The sequence below is a fragment of the Miniopterus schreibersii genome (genome assembly GCF_964146895.1).
Source record: "Miniopterus schreibersii genome assembly, chromosome: 3".
NCBI lineage: Eukaryota > Metazoa > Chordata > Mammalia > Chiroptera > Miniopteridae > Miniopterus > Miniopterus schreibersii.
Genome location: NC_138103.1, coordinates 49,675,097 through 49,698,943, shown reverse-complemented (window position 1 = coordinate 49,698,943; position 23,847 = coordinate 49,675,097). Strand labels below are relative to the sequence as shown.

Below are 23,847 nucleotides of genomic sequence, written 5' to 3'. Positions count from 1 at the left end.
TAAACACATGCAAGAGCAATAAACTATCCTGAAACATATGCCAATATAATTGCAATGAAAATCACACATTATGTAAATATATATTTTCTATCTAGGATTTCTCTGTTTTAAAACATTCTAATTTCTTAGGGTGTTTTAAAATTTTTATCTTACTCTTACAAACTAGATGCATTGTTCTGTTTCCTTAATCTTAATTTTCATTTATTGCTTTACCAAGACTATATGACAGGCTGCCAAAGGCAAAAAGGGTTAAAAATCATGGCTCATCTTCTAAACTTATGAAAAGATTTCTTGTAACATTCCTTAGAGCCAAAAGACACTACCCTTCCTCAGCTCTATGTGCTTTCTAAAGCCCAGATACCTAGATGAAATCATTCCAGAGTTTATTAGCATTCTCCTTCAACTTCTGTTAGATTCCCCCAAAAAAGTTTGAGAGAAGTTGTTAAAAGAAAATTAAATGATATGTGGTGTAATGAAAGCTAAAATGTTATTCTCTCCTATTTTAGACTTAGTCCTGCAGACCCCAGGAAAAGCCTTTCATAACCTGCTGATACCTGATCTCTGCTTCAGGACTATAGGAGAGCCCAAAAGTGCAAACTGAACATTTAAAAACTGAAGTAAGTAACAATGAAATTGTTTTTCTCTTGCCATCACAGATTTACTCTAAAGTTATTAAGAAGTCACTACTTACTTATAGCCACTAGCAGACGGGCCATCCTGATGTTATCATACATCCAGCAAGCTCCTTTAACTCCACATTCATTAACATCCCAGAGAATACATGCGCTGTCTATTGTGACACCAAATATAATCGGTCCAGGTATAGAGCCTAGAAGAATTATATGTGAAATACACATGGGTAAAGATTATAGGTTATAATTACAGATTTTTATGTTTAAGGATATCCATGTATTTTATTTTTTTACTGTATCTTGTTTTTTCCCATCACTATTTATCCCCTCCATGCCTTCTTCCACCTCCCCACACAGCAGTCGCCACACTGTTGTCCATGAGTTCTCTTTTTTCTTTTTTGTTCAATCCCTCCACGCCCCCAACACCCCACCCCACTACAGCTGTCTGCCTGCTCTCCATATATTTTAAATAAATAAGAATAGGTATTAATCTGTCCATTTGCAAACCAATCAGTTCATATACAAGTAATAAGGAAGAAACTTAGGCAAAAAGTCTAAAATAATTACACATAATTATACATTTCTAATCAATTAAAAATATTTTAATAAAAATCACTGGCATATATTGCATTGACATCTAATTAAATATTTTAATTCACTGCTTTTCTAATTTAATAAGTGTCTTTGAAATTAGCTATAATACCTTTACAAATCAAAATAAATTATTGATGCACAAAATAAGTGCTAAGAACAGCGTGTACTGTATGTATGTGCGCGCATGAGAATGTAACGTGTACACAAAACATTAATACTAACATGCCTAGTGCTGCTATCTCAAACACACACCCTCCCCTGAGTGAGATCAGAAGGCACAAAACTTTCACATGATTAAGGAACTTCCAGTTGTTACAAGTCAAATACATGATTTGAAGTTGCATTTCTTAGACAGAGATTTCAGCTACATCCAGCCTGTTCTTTTGTGACCTGTGGCATGACAGAGTCAAAAGAGCACTGGTCTGAGTAAGGAGACCATCTTCCTACTCTCATTTGCACCATTAATCGTTTAACTATGGGCAAACCCCTGAATCTCTAAGGGCCTTCATTTACTCATCTGAAAAATGGGAAAGTTGGTTCAGGTGACCTCTAATGTTCCTACATTTGGTTTTTGTTTTTAACATGATTTTAATAATATGTGCATACTATTGTGAATGTAAGTATACACACATAATTATGTGTATAATATAATGCTTGTCTTTTGTATTCTTCCCGGATCTGGAACCTTTATAAATTCTTTCTTCCATCAATTCCTAACTAGTCTTCATTGTTGATGCAACATAATCATACCCTAAACATAAATAAATGCTGGGAGAAAAAAATGACAGTAGTAATTTTTAAGATTTTATCATAATTTATGTTGGTGGTAGGTTTTATGTGAATAGAAAAAAAATGTCTCTTACTATGCTCTATTAGAAATGCATTGATGATCATATATTATATTTCAAATAAATACGATATACTCTTTAAGGTTATATTTGCAACGGAATTGGAAACAATAGTTATAACCAGTCAAGGAAATAAAAAGTAAAGTCATTATTTTCTTATGTGATATATGATACTATATCTTGAATATTGGAAAACAGATTCTTCAATGGCAATTATGTAGTTTTCTACTGCATTTAAATTAATTACTTTCTTGGCACATACCATAAATGAATAAATCAGTAACACTAATGAACAGAAATAACCAAGTTACGAATGAATTAAGAAAAACGGCATACCTAATAATCGAAGCATCATAAACTGAATTCCCAATGCTAGAGACCGTTGCCTTTGATTAACACACCTGGAGATAGTAAATGCACATGAGGCCAAAAATAGTTGTACAGTACATTCGCTCTTTGAGCAAATTCATTTTATACCAGGGTGGCATTTCTAGATTAAAGTAAATTTTATGCATATGAAAGAAACAAGTTATTTGTAACAGTTTATATACAGTTCAAACTTTCTGGAATTAAAAAAGGAAAAAAATGTCTTCTGAACTAAAATACTGCAAATTATACCAAGAAGAGTAAAGTAAATTTTAACAAATATACTGAATATATATGAATTTTAACCAACATAAAGGAGAAAGCACATTCATTAACAAGACCTATTTTTTTTACTACTGCTTAATTCACATGTCACATAATTCTTACTCTTACTAACTGTGAAACAAAAATCATACCTATGAGATAAGAGTACAAATTTGAGAAATGAAAACAGTCGCTGAGGCTCAATCTAATTCAACAATACGTAATGACTACCAAATATGAATGAGAAATGATGCTGGGACATGAGAGTTAGAGGACAGATAAAAGAGATCAACTACTCTTTAAAAACAAATTTGCAGTTGAAAGGTGACATAGATAATTTTTTTCAAAATAAATTTTTAGAAAGTATATTCTCTATTCTCTAAGTAACTCCAATTTCCATGTAGTAAAATGTTAACAGATTCATTCATTAATGTTTTTAGACAGAGTCTCTAAAACTTCCATTTGTCAAAAAGTATGTGAAAAGACACAACTGATAAAGGGTCAATATTCAAAATATATAAGGAACTCATACAACTTAACAAACGGAAGACAAACAATCCAATTAAAAAATGGGCAAAGGACCTAAATAGACACTTCTCCAAAGAGAACATACAGATGGCCAAGAGACACATGAAAAAATGCTCAAAGTCACTAACCATCACAGAGATGCAATTAAAATGACAATGAGATATCACCTCACACCTGTCAGAATGGCTACTATCAAAAAATCAACAAACGACATGTGCTGGCGAGGGTGTGGAGAAAGGGGAACCCTGGTACACTGCTGGTGGGAATGCAGATGGTGCAGCCACTATGGAAAGCAGTATGGAGGTTCCTCAAAAAATTAAATATGGAACTGCCATTTGACCCAGTGATCCCACTCCTAGGAATATATCCTAAGGAATCCGAAACACTAATCAGAAAGAACTTATGCACCTCTATGTTCATAGCAGCACAGTTTACAATAGCTAAGATCTGGAAACAGCCCAAGTGCCCATCAGCAGATGAGTGGATAAAAAAGCTGTGGGACATTTACACCATGGAATACTATGCGGCTGTGAAGAAGGATCTCTTACCCTTTGGCACGGCATGGAGGGAACTGGAGAGTATTATGCTGAGTGAAACAAGTCAGTCAGAGAAAGAAAAGTACCAAATGATCTCACTTATATGTGGAATGAACAAAATAAACTGATGAACAAAATGGATCCAGAGACACAGAGGCATGGAACAGACTGAGGGATCTCAGAGGGAAGGTGGGGAGGGGGGAGCGGGTGGGGGGAGATTAATCAAAAAACTTATATGTATATAGGCATAGCTCATGGACACAGACAATAGTATGGGGTGGGGTGGATGCGGGGTGGAGGGGATCAATGGGGAGGAAGGGGAACATCTGTAATACTTTCAACAATAAAGATAAATTTTTTTAAAAAGTATGTGAAATGGTTAAGTATCAAGGAACCAAAAGTGAAAAGGGCAAAAGCCAGGGTTTGTTAGGAAAGAGACAGAAAGGCTGACGGGCTTATGGAAGGGCAGATAGGAAATATATTTACAAAGTGAGGTGGAAGGAGGAAGAGCAACTAAAAGCACGGACCACTGTGAAGAGCCAGGTGACAGCCAGCTGCTTATCTATCAGGGCTGTTTACAGGAAGGTGTAAAATCGCAGCACCTACTGTAAAGGGAGCATGCAAGCCATTCGGATTCTGACCTATGGGGAGCACACTGTCTCTCCGTCATACTCACCACTCTATTTCCATCAAATAAAACTGAACATATTTCCAGCTTACAACTGAAGCCTCACAAAAGCAGCAGAGAAACTGACCAAGTATATAACAGGTGGGCAATATTAGGACACTTCCACATACATGATCTCATTTACACCTCATACATCTGAGGCTCAATGAAGTAGCTTTTTATTTATTTTTTATTTATTTTATTTTATTTTTTTAAAAATATCTTTATTGATTTCAGAGAGAAGAAGGGAGGGGGGAGAGAGAGAGAAACATTAATGATGAGAGTCATTGATTGGCTGCAGCCCGCAACCCGGGCCTGTGCCCTGACCGGGAATCAAACCCCGATCGCCTGGATCCTAGGTCGACGCTCAACCACTGAGCCACGCCCGGCTGGGCATGAGGTAGCTTTTTAAAAGCATCAAACTAATGATCTTGTAGAGCTGAACTGTTATTAGAACCAATGGTCAATATAAACCTCAAATGACCCTCTGAGTCCTCTCTCTTTCATTCAACATGCTGCCTTAGGGATGGCAAATTTCAAAATCCATACCTTAGGATGGACACAGTTATGGGGGTACCAGCCATAAAAGTAAAAATAACTGCAGCAAAGAAAATGCCGAGGAATATGGGCAAATTGGTACATCGAGTTTCACACTTTCCAGCTTTAGCTTCAAAACCAAAATGTGCTGCCAGAGGTGATATTTCTGTTTTCATTCCAATACAGGAACAGTTGTAATATACCTAGAATATTAGACATAAAAATACCAAAAGTGTTTATCTTGAAAACATGTTTTATCATTGTAAATTAGGTGATCTCTAGACATGGCTCTCTCACACAGTCTTAATCTATACACAAAAAATAATGCTGAGAAAAAGTAATTAACCCTAAGAAATGAAACAAGGGAAAGCAAGCAGCCATAGTTATAAAGTAGAATCATCTCTATTTGACTTTTCTGTTCATTACTTCAACTTGTAACCTATTATTGACTCCGGATTTATAAAACAAACTGACAAGAATATAACAGTTACGTCATCGAGCAATTCCAGACTGCTTTGAACTCATCATAATTGTTCAAACAATCTTCCCGATCACTGTCTTCATTTCCATTACAGGACACAAAACAAAAAGCATGCACAGCGACAATCTCACCATTACACTAGTTTAAAAGAACAGATACTGTAATTTTAACAAGTGCTTCAGTAAAATAACTAATATGTCACAAGAGTTTGGGGAAAAATTGCTTCTTTCAACTAAAGCTTATTACTATAGTTGAACTTTTTTGAATTGCTTTATCAAAAACAGTCTCCCTCTTAAGATGACATATTTATGAATATCAAAACTAGAAGTTATTACATTATCCGGAAGGCTATTTTATATATAAATAGCATAAATATGTATGTTAACAATTCTTGTCAACACATTTAAAGAATATGAAATGTTGGAAGGCAACATGTCAAAAAAAATCACAAGTATTACTTTGTATGAAAAAAATTCAGATATTTTAAAAGTTAGGCATAATTATTTTTTAAAGGCTTTTTACATCTCAACTCCATTCTTGCTTTAAATCCTTTTACACATTTGAGGCCTCAATAAAAGAGCAGAGGCAAAGAAATCAAAGGGAAGTGGTACTTTTATTGTTCTGAAGTCAGAGACCTTTTTTGGCTGCTAGAGGTGTTCCATGACCACTGGTACTGACTCAGGACAACAAATAATTAGATGACGCCCCCAAAATAGACTGTTTTATACTCAGCAATCAGGTATATCAAATAATGGAGTAATGTAGCCTTTAAAATTTTACAGAAAGAAAACTGAGAACAGTTTTTTTCTCTTTTTTTTAATATTTATTTTTAAACTTTTTAAAATTTATTGTTGTATTACAGAGGTCCCCCATTCCCCCCTTGACCCCCTCCAGTTTTTTGTCTTGATGAAACTTTACAACTCTCTTACATAAAAAGAGTATACATTTGCCTAAATATAGTTGCTGTTAGTTAGCATCTGTTTTTGTATTTTGGGTCACTGGTGTGAAATATAAAACTAATACTTCTGTGAACAAATGTGCATAGGTATTTATTACGTTAACATCAATGCATTTGTCTATCTGAAATACTCTATAAGAAAAAAAATTCCAAGAAAAAATGAGTTGCTACATGACATAGTTGGACATTAAAAAGTCAGAACAAATAGAAAATTTGGAAGTCAAGATAACATGCTTTTCCTAAACAACCCCTAGAAGACAATTTAATGTTTAAAATAGCGATTATGGCACTTGGTTAAAAATATATAAACATGAAATTAATCATATCAAAATAACCAATACTATTTTCAAGTATGTTCTGGGATTAGATTTTTATTACTATTTACTTATTTAATTTGGGTTTCCTTGTGCAGGATAATATTTGTATCTAAGTATTTTACTATGTAAGTAAAACTCTTCCAATAACTTAACTTTCATGTCATAATTTTCTAATTAAAGTTAGTTAATAGCACTATTGATCACATTTTATATACAGGGAAATTTTACCCACTTATCTACCTCTCAAAGAAATAGTTACCTTCCAGGTAGTTCCTACTCTAAGATATACATCATGCTCTTTATATTGGACACAAACATCTAATTTTCTAAACCTATTTTGAAACTGAAGCAATACCAAATGTCCACTGGTTTGGAGGTATAATAACCCTCAGTTTGGGAATCTTAAAAATATTCCTGGCTGGCCAGGGCTGCTCAGTGGTTACTGGCTCAGTTCCCTGTCAGGGCACATGCCAGGGTTGCGGGCTCAATCCCCAGTAGGGGGCGTGCAGGAGGCAGCCAATAGAGGGTCCTCTCTCATTGATATTTCTATCTCTCTATCCCTCTCCCTTCCTCTCTCTCCAAAATTAATAAAAACTTATTTTTAAAATTTTTTTTTTAAATATTCCTGATGTCTTATTAACTTTCACAGGCACTTCATGGCAGTGATCTAATTAGTTTCATTCCAAGGATTAAAACTGTACTTAGTCATGTCTACCAGGTCTACTATGACTCACCACAGACTTTTTTTTCAGTGTTCTTAGATAATCACTTAAAAATCTGTAAGCTAGGTAATATGAAAAAAATGTACATTGTTTTTCACATTCTGGTTTACTCCCAGTAGGAAGGTCAAATCCTGGTCTTCAAATACATTAACACTGAGATAAATGTTTAATGTATTTATTACATGCAAAATTATTACAGTTATGCACATATATACACGAACATGTATTTATGTGTGTACATATGAACATATAAATGTGTATAAATGTGTATAACCACATACCCATATACACACATCTGTTAGTTTTAGAAGAAATCGGAGGTAATTTTATAGATCATTTCAAATAATTATTTCACCTTATTTATATGGAAATATTTTTTAAATTTATCTTTATGTAGAAAAAGAAATGCTGTTTCACTAGTTCATGTTTCAAATAAATAAGATTATGCTGTTTTGTCATATTATTCATTGTGGTCTATTATATCATAGAATATATTTCCCTCAGATCTTTTTAGTGTTACCACATTATCTATTAATGCCTAACATATTATATAGTATTAGTAATGTGAATATTTGTTTCCAAGGCTCTTAAATTTAGCTAAGATGAAATCTTTGGATTGTAGATGTAGTACCATAAAATTCTATTGGATCCTCTTAAAATGATTTAACTGTTAAAAAAAACACATATCTAGGAAAACTGATATGCATTCTAAATCCAGAAATAAAAGTAAATTTGTATTTGAATATGAGTAAATGATTTGGATATTTTCAAATGAATCCATGGTACATCAAATAAAAGCAAAAATACTTATGATACTTCTACTATGTACACTGTAATTAGCAAGAATAGGAAAAGTTCCCTGACTTCAAGGGAGGTGTACAGTTGAGGAAAAAATAATGAAAAAAGGTAAGTAATATTTCACTGCTATAATACAGGTAATGTTACAAAGATGTATGTAACTACCAAGTTAATTTTTCGACAATAATTGCATCTAAGGTATAAAAGAAGACTTTTCCTGTTGGAGTGGTCAGGTTTTATGTTTTGTTTTGTTTTGTAAGGTAAGACCACTTAACATGAGATGTACCCTCTTAACAAATTCTAAGTGTACAATACATAATTGTTGACTAAAGGGACAATGTTACCCAGCAGATTTGTGAAGCTTATGCATCTTACGTGACTGAAACTTTATGCCTGGCTTCTGAATGGAGGAGGTGGGCCAGGAAGGAAAGAATAGGCATTGCATAACTCCATTAGAGGGATCGAGAAGGCCGTCCATAAGTACACGAACACACTGCCTCATTAAGGTAATGTAGTGGACACAAGTTACCTCCGGATGGCTTTTTGAATCAGAACTTTTACAACCTGCAAAGCAGGGAGAAAAATACTGAACTCCATCTCTGCCACAGACAGGGTAATAATGTGACCGCATGCAGTTGCAATTGGCATTACAAGGAGTGGTCAAGTTTCCCAGGTCTCCTGTCCTGTCAACGAGAAATGAAAGGTGGGCAAATGATCTCTGTTACAGCATTTAATATACAGTTCAGAAGCATTGCTATATCTTTCCATTTAGTCATTTATTCAATCACTAATTCAATTTATTCAGTCATTTATTCAATTCAGCATATATCTATTGCTAAATAAATAAAACAAAATGCCTTTTCACATAGAACTTAATGTCTTGTGCAAGAGAGCAGTGGAAACAATAATTACATGCCTGTCGGTGAAAAGAAAAACAGATAGAGTAAGCAAACATAGTTTCTCATTTTATACCAAAGAACTCTTTTGGGGGGAGGGAGGAGCTGATTCTGAAGACGGTAGGATGTTCAGCAGCATCCCTGGCCTCTACCCACTGGATGCTAGTAACATCCCCTTAGTTGTGATTCTGCTGTATTTAAATCTTTGTATCCCTGAGCATAGTACCCAGTACAGAATAGTGGCTCTCTGAATAAACACCCAACTTTTAATAAGATGTCAATTACTTAAACGAAAAAAATGTACCTATTCTTACACAGGAAAAAGCCTTCCAATTAAAAAAAAAAGCCAATCGCTTATCATTTCATCATATACTTGGAGAAACACACATAGTTGATTACTCTGATAATAATATCAAAAAGCACTGAAATATACCTACCCATTATATAACTGAGACACACCAGCAAATGGCTCATTTTCACAGCTGGCATAAACAAATACAAAACTCAGCACAAGTGCAATTAAAGATGTAAGCAAAGAAAACTTCATTGTGTTCTTACACGTCATTTTGAATTTTGAAACAAGAACACCACCTAAAATCTGACCAAGAGCAGCTCCAGGAATTAAAATAGCCCCTAATGAGAAAGAAGACACAGTGAGAAAACATATAAATATACTCAGTAACTCCTACCAACAACTGGAAAAATATCAAAAACAAGCAGCAAATTGATTTTAACATATGAAAGCACTCATGATTTAGACACATATGAATAAATGATTTAGTTGTTATATTAAGAGATTAATAAAATTAATGTTTTTAATATAAACATTTATATTGTCTTTAGCTATATAACTATATAGGCTCTGTATCTCTCAAGCTCATACAAAAGATTTTTTTAAATGTCAGAAAATCAGAAAATTTTATCAAAATCCGTATAAAGTTTAAATTTCAAGGACTCAGCTATCCAAAATTACATGCTATTCTATTAAATATTTAATATGGAACAGTAAAATTATTAGATTATGTTAGAACAAAGAGGATGTTTTACCTCCAAGGGTAGCTGCAAAGCTGGATGAAAATCCAAATTGATTTTCTATAAATTTAGGTAAAAATGTAGCAAATCCAGTAGTAACTAAGGCTTCTGAAGAAGTTGATAAAACTAAACACATAAAGACAGTATTCCTCATCAAATTCTAAAGAAAAAATACAGTTCACCAAATGAATAACTATGATCATACTGCAAAACACAGCATCAGAATGGCAACTTATTCATAAAAACCATATAATTATCCATAACATTTCAGGCTTTTCCTCCAGCGTAAAAGTATAAATATGGATTAAATAGTTTTATATAGAGAATGTTGAGAAAATTTATCTGGGAAGCATGTGAGGATTGACAAATGATTCATCAGTAGGATGACTGAGCCTTTGCCATACGCAAGGGACCAGAAAAAGGAAGTAAAAACCCACTTGTGGGATGGGGTGGAACGGGTCATTGGGGAGAAAAAGGGACATCTGTAATATTTTAACAAAAATAAAATTAAAACAAAACAAAACAAAACAACACTTGGAAAGCCTACTTTCCCAGCCTCACTATAAATCTCCATACAATAAATCTGCCCCTTATTTGACTTTCTTAGTGCGTTCCAGTAAATGAAGAACTTGACTGTGAGCACAATGAGAATGGTCTTTAAGTGTCAAACTTCTAGTATTGTTCAGTGACTACAGGACTCAGTAGTTCAGAACCTTAGACAGGCATAGAGTTCAGTCATTTTAAAAAGGTGTTTATGTTCCTAGACTTCTCAGAATGTTATTAATCTATCAGAAGAGTACAGAGCTTCATTATTTCAATATATTTAACCATAAAGTGAAAACCAAAGTATAGTTCTGGAATATTTAATGTAAAAATCTTCATAAAACCAACCACAACACACACACACGTGTGCACATGAACAAAAACAAGAGTCAGAGGCAGGTGGTCTAAGGAAAAGTAAGTAATTTCAAATCTGGAAAAGGTAAAATTATAAACTCCTTTATGTGCAAAACTTTTATGATGCTAAATAAAAAGAATGCTTTTCTGCTGAGTTCAAAAGAATAGACCGTAACACTTTTGTTTCTTTAACCTCAAATTCAAATCAAGTAACCACTAACCACCACTTCTTTCACAAGGCAAATGTATTGGTTTGGCATTCTCAAATACATATTTACAATTCAGTGATAACTGATCGATCCTTTACATAAAGGAAATGGCATGGAATAATGGGCTATAGTACTAATGAGGAACCACTCAATATTGATATTGCCAGTAAGGTAACTCATTTTCTCTCAACTACTCTACTCTGGAATAATTTTCATTTACTCAAAGCTCAATAAAATTAAATCTGGAGAGTTGTTTATAAGAGGTAGAATAATAGTAAATAAGCAAACAACAAAGCATTGTGGAAACATATGTATATACAGGGTGGGGCAAAAGTAGGTTTACAGTTGTATTATTTTATTATTTTCCATATAAACAACTGTAAACCTGTTCTTGCCCCATCTGTATGGGTTTATGTGTCTATATAATGTACACATATGTATGTGTGAGGGAGTATGTGTGTGAAGCATGTTATTTTACCTTTAGAGCAGCTGGAAAATCTTTAAAACTCTTTCCAAAATTCTCGTCTGTATGTTCTAAGGAACAAGTACTCTGATGAGTCTGGGAAATTTTTCCGTCTTGAATTTTTGCTGTACCTAAAAAAAAAGTATATGTATTTGCTCTATCACTTCATTCTTCATTTTTAAAAATGCTTACTTTTTAATGAACACATTTCTGCAAGTATGTAAATTCCATAATATAAGAAGCCAGTTCCTCTCTTTGTTAAAAAACTGTATAAATATCCATGTCTGCAATCTGGCTGTCCTACGAGCTCATATTATTACCATTAGCTCAGGAAGTACCAACCAGTGTAAAACTTAAGATGAGACAATTATGCTCTAATCACATATTTATTCTCTTCATTTAAAATCTCTCTTAACATTTTTTTTCTTCCATTCAAATACTTCTCTTTCTCATCCTTTATACATTAAACAAAGTATGTTTGAGGCTTTTTTCCTTTACTCTCTTTAATTGTAAGTACTTTGCAGATGAAACAGTATTTACCCTCTATAACCAGGTCCCTTTGATTTTTAATAATGGTTCTGTGAATCAATCTGAGAATACAGTCAATATATGGATTCAGAAGTTGGATTGGCCAAGGTAGGAAAAAAAAAAAAATGGTTCCACCTACTTCTACTCTGCCAATGTTTCTTCTGCCCATTTCCAGTGGTAATCATCTATCCTGTTTTATATAATAGAAACGATACCTGAGCCTAGAAAAATATATATATTTGAACTTTATGATTATACACAAGCAAAATCTCAGAGAGAGAAAGAATTGAATATTCTCTTCTATTAACCTTTTCTTTTTTGGACAGACAGGCTAGTATTGGAATAGAGTGAAAATGAGTATACTACAGCATGACTTTAGTGACAACTGAAAGAAGCAATTGTACTTTCAACAACAAATAATAAACATCAATGATTTAAGGAAGATTGGCTCTTCAAGTTAGTGACTGAATACCAACTAATAGTTTAAAAGATAATATATCTTACATATATCTATAAAGCAGGATTCCAGATAACACATAAGAAACAAATGTATTAACTATATAATAAAGAGGTGAATATGTACAGTTTTACTGATTATGAATTGAAAATAAAGCAAAAACATGAATATTAAGATTATTACCCAATGTTTCCTAAAATAGAGAAAGCTATTCAAAAGTTTGCATGGTCAGACAACTGAGATTCTATAAAACAATGAATTTTCTAGGGTTCTTACCAATCATATAGAAAGCAACACTTGACACCTGGAATTGGACTAAAATTCCTTGGTTTTAAAGAAAACATTTTTACCTGGTAAATGTTTTGGAAAACATGAAAAAGGTATTATCAAACACCAAGCAAAGAGCCAAGCCATAATAAATCCAATCCACCACGCCCCCAGCCATCGCGGATCATCCTCAGTGATATCAGTGCTATGTGATAGAAAAACAAAAGGTCAGAGTCAATTCTATTTTTTGTAATTTACACTCAGCTGTGATAATTATATACTTTACAATTCAAGTGCATTTATATAGGTGTATTGTTATAATATCCAAAATTTTAAGTGGAGCCATTTTGATGAATCAGACAACAGATAGAATGCAGAAAGGAGAGCTGTAAGAATAACAGTTTGTAATCTATTTCAGAATGGCAAACAAGACATAAAAGTTTCAAATATTCAATAGTAAATGTAAGAATGTTGAATATTTGAAAGCATACACAGAATTTCTGAACATTCTTTATCTGTTGGCTAAGTTTTCGTTCTCTACTATATTAAATACATCTCACAGTGTATCATTGATCTACGTTAAAAGCCTATACAGTGCTTCAATTACAGCATTCATTTAAATATAAGTCTTCTTAAAGCGATTTAAGTTTTTTATAATGGTTTTCATATTTTATAACAATAGGCTCTTCCCCAAAACACAACTTACGCAATTCGCCACTGAAATTAAAATGTTCTTTCTTAAAATCCAGCTCTCTGCTTCAAGGGCTTCCTCTGACGCCTTTTTCTACAGTCTCTACAAGATTAACCAAGAACTAGCAGCTCAAAGAACAAACCATATACCCATGACCACATGGTCACTGCTCACAGTCATGCAGACGACTGTGTAGTTGTAATTCCCAATGGTAAAATGAGGACATATGGTCTCCAAAGTTCACTAACTTCTCAATTCAGGAAGAGACAAAGGTAACTAAGTGCTTAAGAGGAAGATTTTGGAGTCAAAAAGATCTACTCTTGACTCATGCCTTGGCTACTTACCTAGCTGTGTATCAACTATCTTACAGAATTATTAAGAGGATTAAATAAAAATGGCATGTAAAATAAGGTAGTACATAGGACCAATATTGTGTGGAAATAGTATGGGATAAATAAACATTACCTATTACTATCCTCCACTGTCAGTTATTAAAACGGCACAACTGTGATCTCTAAGAAGTTATCAGAGCTACCACAGAAGAGCCTGAGAATCAGACTCTTGACTCTTCGAGCTATCTACCTCCAGCTAAATGTACTAAAAACAATCAATTTTGATTAAATTCTTCTTTTGAACAATGCATTGGGTCTTGGATGTGTATTTTGAAAAATTATACCAGGTGTCTAATTAAACATCCTTATTTATGAATAAATGTTTTATACTACGAGATGGTATGACATTAACTCATGAAGCAATGCAGCCAAAACATTATATAAAAATTGTGTATATTAGTTTTGTTTCCTGAAAAATCCTCATACTATAGTGAGGAAATACTGTGAAAATGTTCTGTGTATGATATTAACATTATAATAATGAAATAAACTCAAATAAAAGAAAAATAGATATTGCCTTGCCTTTGTCCCAAACCAACATCAATGTACAGGGTTAACAGCTGTCCTCCCAGCACATAGCCAATAGCAGGGCCTAATATTGACATAGAATAGCCAATTCCTAGAAGGAAAAAGACATGGAAAATGGTCATCTGTACAACTTTGTTTTGAATTTCTAACAGTAGTAAAGAAACGCAAATATTTTACTATAGAAAAATCAAAATGGTTAGAATTACATGAAAATTACACATATTTTCACTAAAAAATGCCATCTGAATGTTATCACTTGTAAAATCCAGGAACTTAAAATAAATAATTCAATTTAAAAGTTGTTTGACTATAATAATAATTGCAAAAAAACAGTAATTACAAATCCATGGAGGGATATATTGTAAACTGGTGGCAGGGGCAGTATATCGACTACCCTTTACGTATGGTGATAGTAATTATTGCTTACAATCTTTATGGAAAAATGTGTGCTATGATAAGCCTTTTCCACTCTGTACACACTACAAAAGCATTCTTTATTTTGTACTACAGCAGCTGATAAAAACCTGGATCTGGTCATTAGTTTGTTTCTTAAAAGTAATTAATTTAAACATCAGCTTTTAGTGAATCTCCCATTTTTACTTGCAGCAGAATTAAACTGACCTTATTTCTCTCAGATACTTAAAAATTCATCATATATAACTTTTTAATTTTGCAAAGTAAGCCCTCACCAAACTGAATATGTGGGCACCCTGGTCTTGGATTTCCCAGCCTCAAGGACTTTAAGAAATACATTTCTGTTGTTTATAAGCCAGCCAGTCTATGGTATTCTATTATAGCAGTCCCAATGGTCTAAGACAGTCCTCCACATTAGAATAATAAATTGATAAAGTGAAAACTAATGTGCAAATAAATTACACATTAATTGGCCATAGGGCAACAGATAGTCCAGTTAGTTCTAACTTGCAGGAACTTCAGGGAAGGAATTTAAGAGAAATTTATGCTACCAAAAATTAGATCACAAAGGGGGGGAAAAAATCAAGTCATATATCAAAAGGGTTTATCTGAAGGGGAAAACTCCATAAGGTTTCTGGGTACTATTTTGTGGTTTCTTTTGTTGACTTTAGTCAATAGGATGTAGTAAGTCACATAGAATGACAGAGCTCAATCTCTACACCCTGTGTAAATCAGCTGGAATTCAAGAGTCTACTGGTTGGACAGCACTTCCAGGAAACTGGCATGCCCAGTAAAAGAAAGAGAGCAGGACACTGAACAAAACTCACAACTGCATTCTACTGAAGGACATGATAGGCCAGTAAATAACAAAACAACAAAAAGCAATATTGTATATATCTCATGAAACTCCTATGAAATTACAACTAACTTTAAAATAAGCATATGTTATGCTTTACTTATAAATTAAACAGTAAGATGAAATGATACTGAGACATTTATATTACAGAGCAAATTTACCTATATAGAGAGAAGATTTGTGTGTGGGCACAGAATCATCAAGAAAGGCTGTTCCCAAGGTATAGAGCGGAGTTCCTCCTGTCCCCAGCAATAGTTGTCCCAAGATGAAGACATACAAGAAGTTGGAAAGCGAAGAACTTGAAGAGGTACAACTGGTTCTGTTCCTTGCTATTGTACAAGTATCTTTAGAGAGAAAAAAAAAAAAAAAAATTGTGAATATAAAGAAATTCAGAGAAAGACAAGTACCACATGATTTCACTTATATGTGGAATCTAATGAACAAAATAAATTAACAAACAAAATAAAAACCGACTCATAGAGAATAGACTGACAGCTGTCAGAGGGTAGGGTGGTTGGGGGCCTGAGTGAAAAAGGTAAAGGGATTAAGCCAAGACAATAACAACAACAACAAAAAACCCTCATAGACACAGAGAACAGTATGGTGATTACCAGAGGAAAAAGAGGTTGAGGGAAGATAGAAGAGAGTAAAGGGGAATAAGTGGTGATGAAATGAGACTTGACTGAGGGTGGTGAACACACAATACAATATATACAAATGATGTATTATAGAATTGTACACCTGAAACCTATATAATTTTATTAACCAATGTCACCTCAATAAACAATAAATGAGCATAGAAGAAATCCATAAAAAAGAAATTCAGCTAATAATTTAAATATTTATCTTTATAAATTATACCTGCCTAACATTAACCTTCTTTATATCTTCCAATCACTTCCCTTTGATTATATTTAGCTATTTTAAAATATATATATTACTAAAGAAAATTTATGAAATATTATGTTAAAATTTAGAAAATATAAAACAAAAGTAAGAAACAATACTTATGAGTCAAAATTAACAAATTTCAGGTACATTAATGTGAGCACAACTGATGCAAGCAGTGCCAAGTCATAAATACAGCATGACCACCATACAGAATTAATCTTAAACACATTTGAAAAGTGTACTTGGGTAATAAAATATTTTGGCCAAACAAAACAGTAATTCTTAATGTTCACCACAAAGCAGTAGTATTTGGAAGTTATGTCTAGTTCTTTTTTTACAGCTCAAACTATTTTATTAACTTTATTTTTTCAAACTATGTATGGGTCTATAGAATATTCTTTTGAATATCATCAAAGGAAAAATGGTTCTTTTTAAAATTTGATTAAAATCTTAAAAATCACATTCAAACTCTGGGTATTATAGTAAATCCATATTTCCTAAACTCATATGCTAATGAACAAAGAAGCTTGTTAAAAATATATTCCGCCCTTTCCCTTTGAAGCCAGTGTAGTAGCCAGGAATCTGCATTTTAACGATAGCCTCAGCTAATTCTATTTTCATTTCCTTATTATCAGATCAAGACTTATTTCCTCACTGATGAAATATGTAAGGCCCTTCAAGTACCAATCCTTGACATTCTTTAACTGGTTCATATCCATCAAATTTTTAGATGCAAATTTTATGCATAAAATATGTCTTTTTAAATTTAAAACATACCTTATAATATGGCACGTATTCATGTTATAAGAGGTTGATGAATATTTTGGCAGATAATTTGTTTATAACTGGGCTAGGTCTGCATTATTTGTGTTACCTTCCTGGCCATGTCTGACATTTGAATTGTAACTCCTGGTTTCAATAATCAGTTTCTTGGAAGGAGTAGATTCGACTAAGAATCTCATTATTTGATACACGGCAAAATGGGATACATGCATATTTCTCAGTTTATTATTTTTCTTATATTTTCATTATATGAGTATTCTTCGGGGTTTTGGTGTTTGTTTGTTGTTTTTCCCAAGAAGAGGTAATTCATGAGGGTTCCACATGCTTTTTTAAGTAAATTTTAAATAGCAACAGAAGACTATCAGGAGAAAAACTAAACTGTCCCTTACCCTGCCCACCTCCACTCTATGCTCTCCCATGTAACTTAGATGGAGGTAATAACCCCTGTTAACAGTTCCTTTTATCATGTTTCATTCTTTTCACACATTCACATTTTATATCATTTACTTTTTTTACACAAGTATGATCATACTAAACATACTATTCTTATATTCAGCAATTTCCAGTTTTCAGATATTATGTCCTGTACGTCTTCATGTTGGAACCTAAAGCTGTATTTAAAAGTCTTTGTTCACACTGTTATATTATTCCACAGCATAAATGTTCTGTGTCTACAACATATATTTAGTAATTAATAATATAACGTATATTATGATTATCATTATATTATACACATTTAGGTCATTGCAAACAATATTGTGATGACTATTTTTTAAATTTATCATAAAATATTTGTACAAGTCTATCTGTAGTACAGGCTCCAAAAAGTGAAAGTGCTCGGGCAAAGAGTATAAATATGTATATTTTGATACTGCCAAATTGCCTTATCAAAAAGTTATATGAATATTCAATTTCACCACCAATGCAATAATACTTTACATAATAAAACTTAAATAACTACCAATCTCATTGGTTAAAAAATACATATAATTTTAAAATTTTATTTTTAAGTATTATCATTGAAATTAAGCTTTTTTCCATGTTATTAGCTACTTGCATATTTTTTCTGTGACCTAACTTTTCAAATTTATTTCATAGGTTCTGAGTTTGATACTTGACTTATAAAAGTCTTCCCTTCTCCAAGACTACATATAAATTTGCAATGATTGTATCCTAGCATTTTTATTACTTTGTTTTTAATTCATATGTAATATATTTTTGTGGGAAGAGACAGGGATGCAGCATTCTGTTGGATTAACCAAAGAGCCTTTTACAACATTTCCTATGTATGGGTTTATTTCTGGGTGCTCAGTTTCGTGTCACTGATTTTTGCAGTCCCTCTCCAGCACAAATCTCTTGTAATTACTTCAGCTGCCTAAGCTTTGAGGGGATCAATACCTCAGCCTGGTGCTCACCCCCTTTACAGTACTGTGTGAAAGGCTCTGTAACAGCATCTTATTTTATCATTTTCCCAAATAAACAAGATCTACTTATGAAAACTACTGTGTCTAATATATTACTCTGTCTGTATTATTTCTAAATAATTTTCTTCTATTGCTTTTCTTAGAGTTGATAAAAAGAAATGACATATCAAGAAGTCACAGATGAATATTAAATGCATATTGATAAGTAAAAGAATCCAATCTAAAATGTATACATACTTTATGATTTCAAGTATATAACAATTTGGAAAGGCAAAACCATAGTGATGGTAAAAAGATCAGTGGATGCCAAAGGTTCAAAAAAAGGGAAGGAGGGTTAAGTAAACACAATACAAAGGATTTTTTTTAGGACGGTGAAACTATTCTATATGGTAGTTTAATTGTGGATGTATGACACTATGCATTTGTCCAAATTCATTAAACTTTACAGCACAGAGTGGAATTTAATGTATACAAATTTGAAAAAATCATTTAAGAGGTCAAAAGGTTCCAGGATAAAATGCAGAACGTGACAAAAGGATCAAACTGTAATATAAATGTATGAAACCTCTAAAGAGGATGGGTGTACGGGTGCTGATCTAAGTAACTGTGGAAATGAGTGGAGTCTGCAAGACTGCAGGCAAAAGAAACTGTACATAATCACTGTATTCTAGATGATAGTTATTTCCCATTCTCTAATTAAAGGGCCTCTTGGAGAAATGGCTGATTCTAGGACTAACACCAGAAATATACAGGATGAGCCTGGATCATCTCATAGTGCCAGGAAGTAGTGCTGAATACAAACAACCAAACCCCATACGATAGAGGCCTGTCAAAGGGACATATGAGCCAACTCAAAGGACTCTGGTAGCCAAAGCTGGAATAATTTGAGCAATAGAATAAAGTAGCATTGGATTATAACCCAAAGTATAATATATATATACACACATATATATTAATATATATCCATCCACACTGAAAAATAAATGACTAAGTAAATGTGGGAGAGAAAGACAAATCTTTAGTTCAGAAGAATTTCAAGTAATTATGTCTATATTCCACTCTCAAAGAGGTGGAGCATAACACCCCACGTCTAAAGTGTGGGTACACTTAGTGACTTTCTTCCAAAGAGTATAGTATGGAAAGTGAGAACAAAAAGAGTGACTTAGCAGGGAATTATACTGAAAAAACACTGCCTCAGCCAGGTGATCACGATCATCATCAAAAGTGGTAAGTGATGTTGATAGTATATACCCTTGATCTGATGTGATGAAAATGGCATTTTGCCTGTGTGGTCCTCTCCCCAAAAACTCATAACCCCAGCCTAATCACTGGAAAACATCAGGCAAATCCCAGTTGAAGGATATTCTACATCTGACTAGTGCTCCTCTAAACTGCCACAGTCATCGGAAAAAAAAGAGAAGAATCTGAGATATCATCACAGCCAAGAGAACCCAATTGAGCATGACAACTAAATGTAATATAGTATTCTGGATCAGATCCTGGAACAGAAAAAGAACATTAGATAAAAATTAAGGAAATATGAATAAAGCATGGACTTCAGTTAATAAGTACAAACATTAATAGATGACGTATCAATATTAGTCCGTTAGTCATAAGACACGTAGCATACAAAGTAAGATGTTAATAATAGGGGGAAATGGAAACTATATTCTATCATCACAACTTTTCTGTGAATCTAAAATTGTTCTAAAAATCAAGTTTATTAAAAATTTTTAAAGTACAGAATAAAACAACCCATTACAAATACAGGCTTAATCTTTCACAAAAATTGAAAGTAAATAAATAAATAATGAAAATATAAAGCAGCAATTTCGATTAAGCAGATTCTGCCAGAGATGCAAGAATAGAAAAAGTTAAAACAGACTTTAATTTTCAACCTTCTCAGTTCAAGAAAACAAACTGTTACAAGTGGGCAAGGAAAGAGAAGACCTAAACAATATAATTAGTAACACTGAATTTAGGAAAGCAGGTTAAATTCCATTTTCTGATAAAATTGTGCCTTCCAGTTAGGGCCCATGGACAGTTCTAAAAAAACTGACCAAATATTACAATGCAAAAATATCTATATACATTCCAAAGAGCAAATAACAGTAACATCCTGTGGTCAAAATAAAACAAAATTAAAAACCTCTACTACAACAGAAAATGAAAAGGCCCTTGTATCTAAAATTTAAAAAAATATATAGCTCTATTAAATTATTCTTAGATCAAAAAAATGTGAAATTATAAAATTTCTTGAAATGATAGTAGAAACAATACACATCAAAAATTATATGTTATAACTACTATAGTACTTACAAGAAAAGCATCTTATTAAAACAAAAAAAGCACTAAAAAATCAAATCAAAATAAAATATATATAAAAATAAATCACGCATTAATGAGCTGCTCCCAACACTAACACCACTACAGCTCGATGAGGTTATTACAGAGTATCTATAAAGAAAATAACATGCAAAAGAAAACCTAGAAAAACAATAATGAAAAAGGGAAGCAATTAAGAGGCCTCTCTAATTAAAACAAAGAATTAACAAATATATAGAAATCTGAATAATGGAATAAAAAATATTAAAATTAGCAAAAAGTAAGTCTTTTGAAATAATCAATAAGATAAACCAGTAGCTAACATAATTAAAAAGGAGAAATTACATATATACAAATAATACATGAAAAAAGAAAATAAACCGTGAGAGGAAATTTTTTTAAAATTACAACAGATTACTTAGATCAGATTCTAGCAAAAAAAATTTGAAAATCTAAAATGATTAGTTCTCAAGCCCATAGTTAGAGATAAATTTTATCAATATTTTAAATAATGACAATAATCACATTATTATACTAATTAATGCTACTTAAACTATTTCAGAACATAGAAAAAGGGTTAAATATTACCAAAATATTTTTATGACCTGAGTACAAATTGATACCAGCAGGTGAAAAATATTTCCAACAAAAGAAAAACACAGACCTATCTTACATCTGAATATCAATGCAAAAAAATCATAAATAAAATATTAACAACAAAATCCAAAACAAATTAAAAAACACAGCAGGACTTTTTTTAAAAGCACAACAGAAAATCTTAGAAAATTTAATATCTAATTAGAAAAACCAAATGATCACTTTCATAGATTTTAAGTAGACATTTGATATATGTCAACACCAAATCATATTATCAACATAAAATAAAAGTAGATATTTAATTAGTATGATCAAATATATGAGTAGATAAGTCTGTATAAACCCCCATATACGCATATGTACACATACTTACTGCTAAAATCAGGAGTAACACAAGGAAATTTGGAATTATAAAACTACTCTGCAACTTTTCAATATTGTATTAGAGGAAAATACAAAGGAACTAGAGGCTTACAAGTTGGAAATCAAGAGGTAAAGCTATCTCAATTTGCAGAAGTTATAATTGTCTTCTGGAACACTGAAAACAATGAATGGAAAAACAGCTAAAAACAGTAAGAGAATTTATAAAAATAGTAAAATATAAAATTAACATACAAAATAAATCAGTAGGCTTTATATGCCCAAGTTAGATGATGTGAGGGATGGAAAAAACAGTGTATAGTAGGAAAAATAAACTAATACACCCAAAAATAAATGTAAGCATCCTATATGAAGATTATGGTCTATCTAGCGTCACTGAGAAGCCTGAAGTAGGAGAAAACAAGGAACAGTGTGTCATAGGCAAGATGCCAGAAAAAGACTCTAAATTTGAACAGAAGTCTTTGCATGTGGGGAAAAAGTGGAAGCTTTACTCATGAAAAACATCCATCTCCACAGAGAGAATCTCCGCTTGTCCAGAACAGGGTTCCAGTCCTCTCCTGCATGATATTATGTTATGCGGAACTCCAAGACGGGTCTCCCAAAATTTCCCACTCTAATTCCTGAGACTGACTATGACAACATCACACCTTGGACATGGTACAGTGGCAAAAGGGAGTCTGCAGAGTAATTTAAGGTTACTAATCAGCTGACTCTGAACAAGTCAGAAAGATTATCTGATTGTGCTCCATCTAATGACATGAGCCCTTTAAAACCAAGAAGGAAAAGCAAATGACATGGCAAAATAGTCTCCAAAAAAAGTCACCATGACATAAACTTACAAATTATCATACTGCCGTCCTTTAAAAAAAGTAATAAAAGCAATTGTTTCTTAAAATCAAAAGCTGAAACCAGAGATTTAATAAGACCATAAATGTGGTGAGATCAGAGAAGAAAAAAACAGGCTGAAAGAACTCAGGAAAAACATGAAATAAAATGAAAACTACTATAGAAAGAAAAGATACTGGAATGGACAAAAGAGAGAAAAGAGATTGCGAATTACAAGGACAGGCAAAAGAGGCTTGAGAAATATGAACAAAATTAAATGGACAAAAACTAAGACTTAAAGATTCCAGATAAAATTACACAAATGAGATCCAAACAAAATTAAACATATGTATAATCAATCAAAATATTAAAAATATATACATTCAAAGGTAACACTCAGGAAACTTTCCTGAAGTAAATGAAGACTGATCTATAATTTAAAAGGGCACAGAGCATCCCAGAAAATTTTGTTACAGGACTTTCAACAATAAGACATTCCCTTGTAAAGTTACTGGATTTTCAAGATGAAAAAAGACTTTTTTGAACAGTCAGGGAAAAAGTCACTTTATGCAGAGAGAAATGAAAAACACTTAGCTGACATCAGACTTCTCCACAGCAACATTAATCCCATAAAGACAGTAAAGAATGGCAAAAGTAATCAGTGAAAGATAGTATGACTCACAAATGCTATGTTCCAACTTGGAACATAGAGGCAAAAGACAAATATTAAAATATATTTAAAA

General features: G+C 32.7%; 1 protein-coding gene across 1 annotated transcript in view; it reads right to left on the bottom strand.

The window, feature by feature from the left end:
* The window catches only part of SLCO4C1 (solute carrier organic anion transporter family member 4C1), a 59,057-nt gene that overhangs the window by 3,760 nt on the left and 31,450 nt on the right, over nt 1–23,847 (bottom strand). Inside the window, exons 3-12 of the mRNA XM_081132061.1 lie at nt 16,040–16,222; nt 14,603–14,699; nt 13,081–13,202; nt 11,761–11,876; nt 10,192–10,336; nt 9,582–9,777; nt 8,778–8,931; nt 4,985–5,175; nt 2,411–2,475; nt 692–829 (exon numbers count right to left, since the gene is read on the bottom strand). Of these exons, the coding sequence (XP_080988187.1) occupies nt 692–829; nt 2,411–2,475; nt 4,985–5,175; nt 8,778–8,931; nt 9,582–9,777; nt 10,192–10,336; nt 11,761–11,876; nt 13,081–13,202; nt 14,603–14,699; nt 16,040–16,222 (1,407 nt within the window). The remainder of the gene's footprint in view (nt 1–691; nt 830–2,410; nt 2,476–4,984; nt 5,176–8,777; nt 8,932–9,581; nt 9,778–10,191; nt 10,337–11,760; nt 11,877–13,080; nt 13,203–14,602; nt 14,700–16,039; nt 16,223–23,847) is intronic.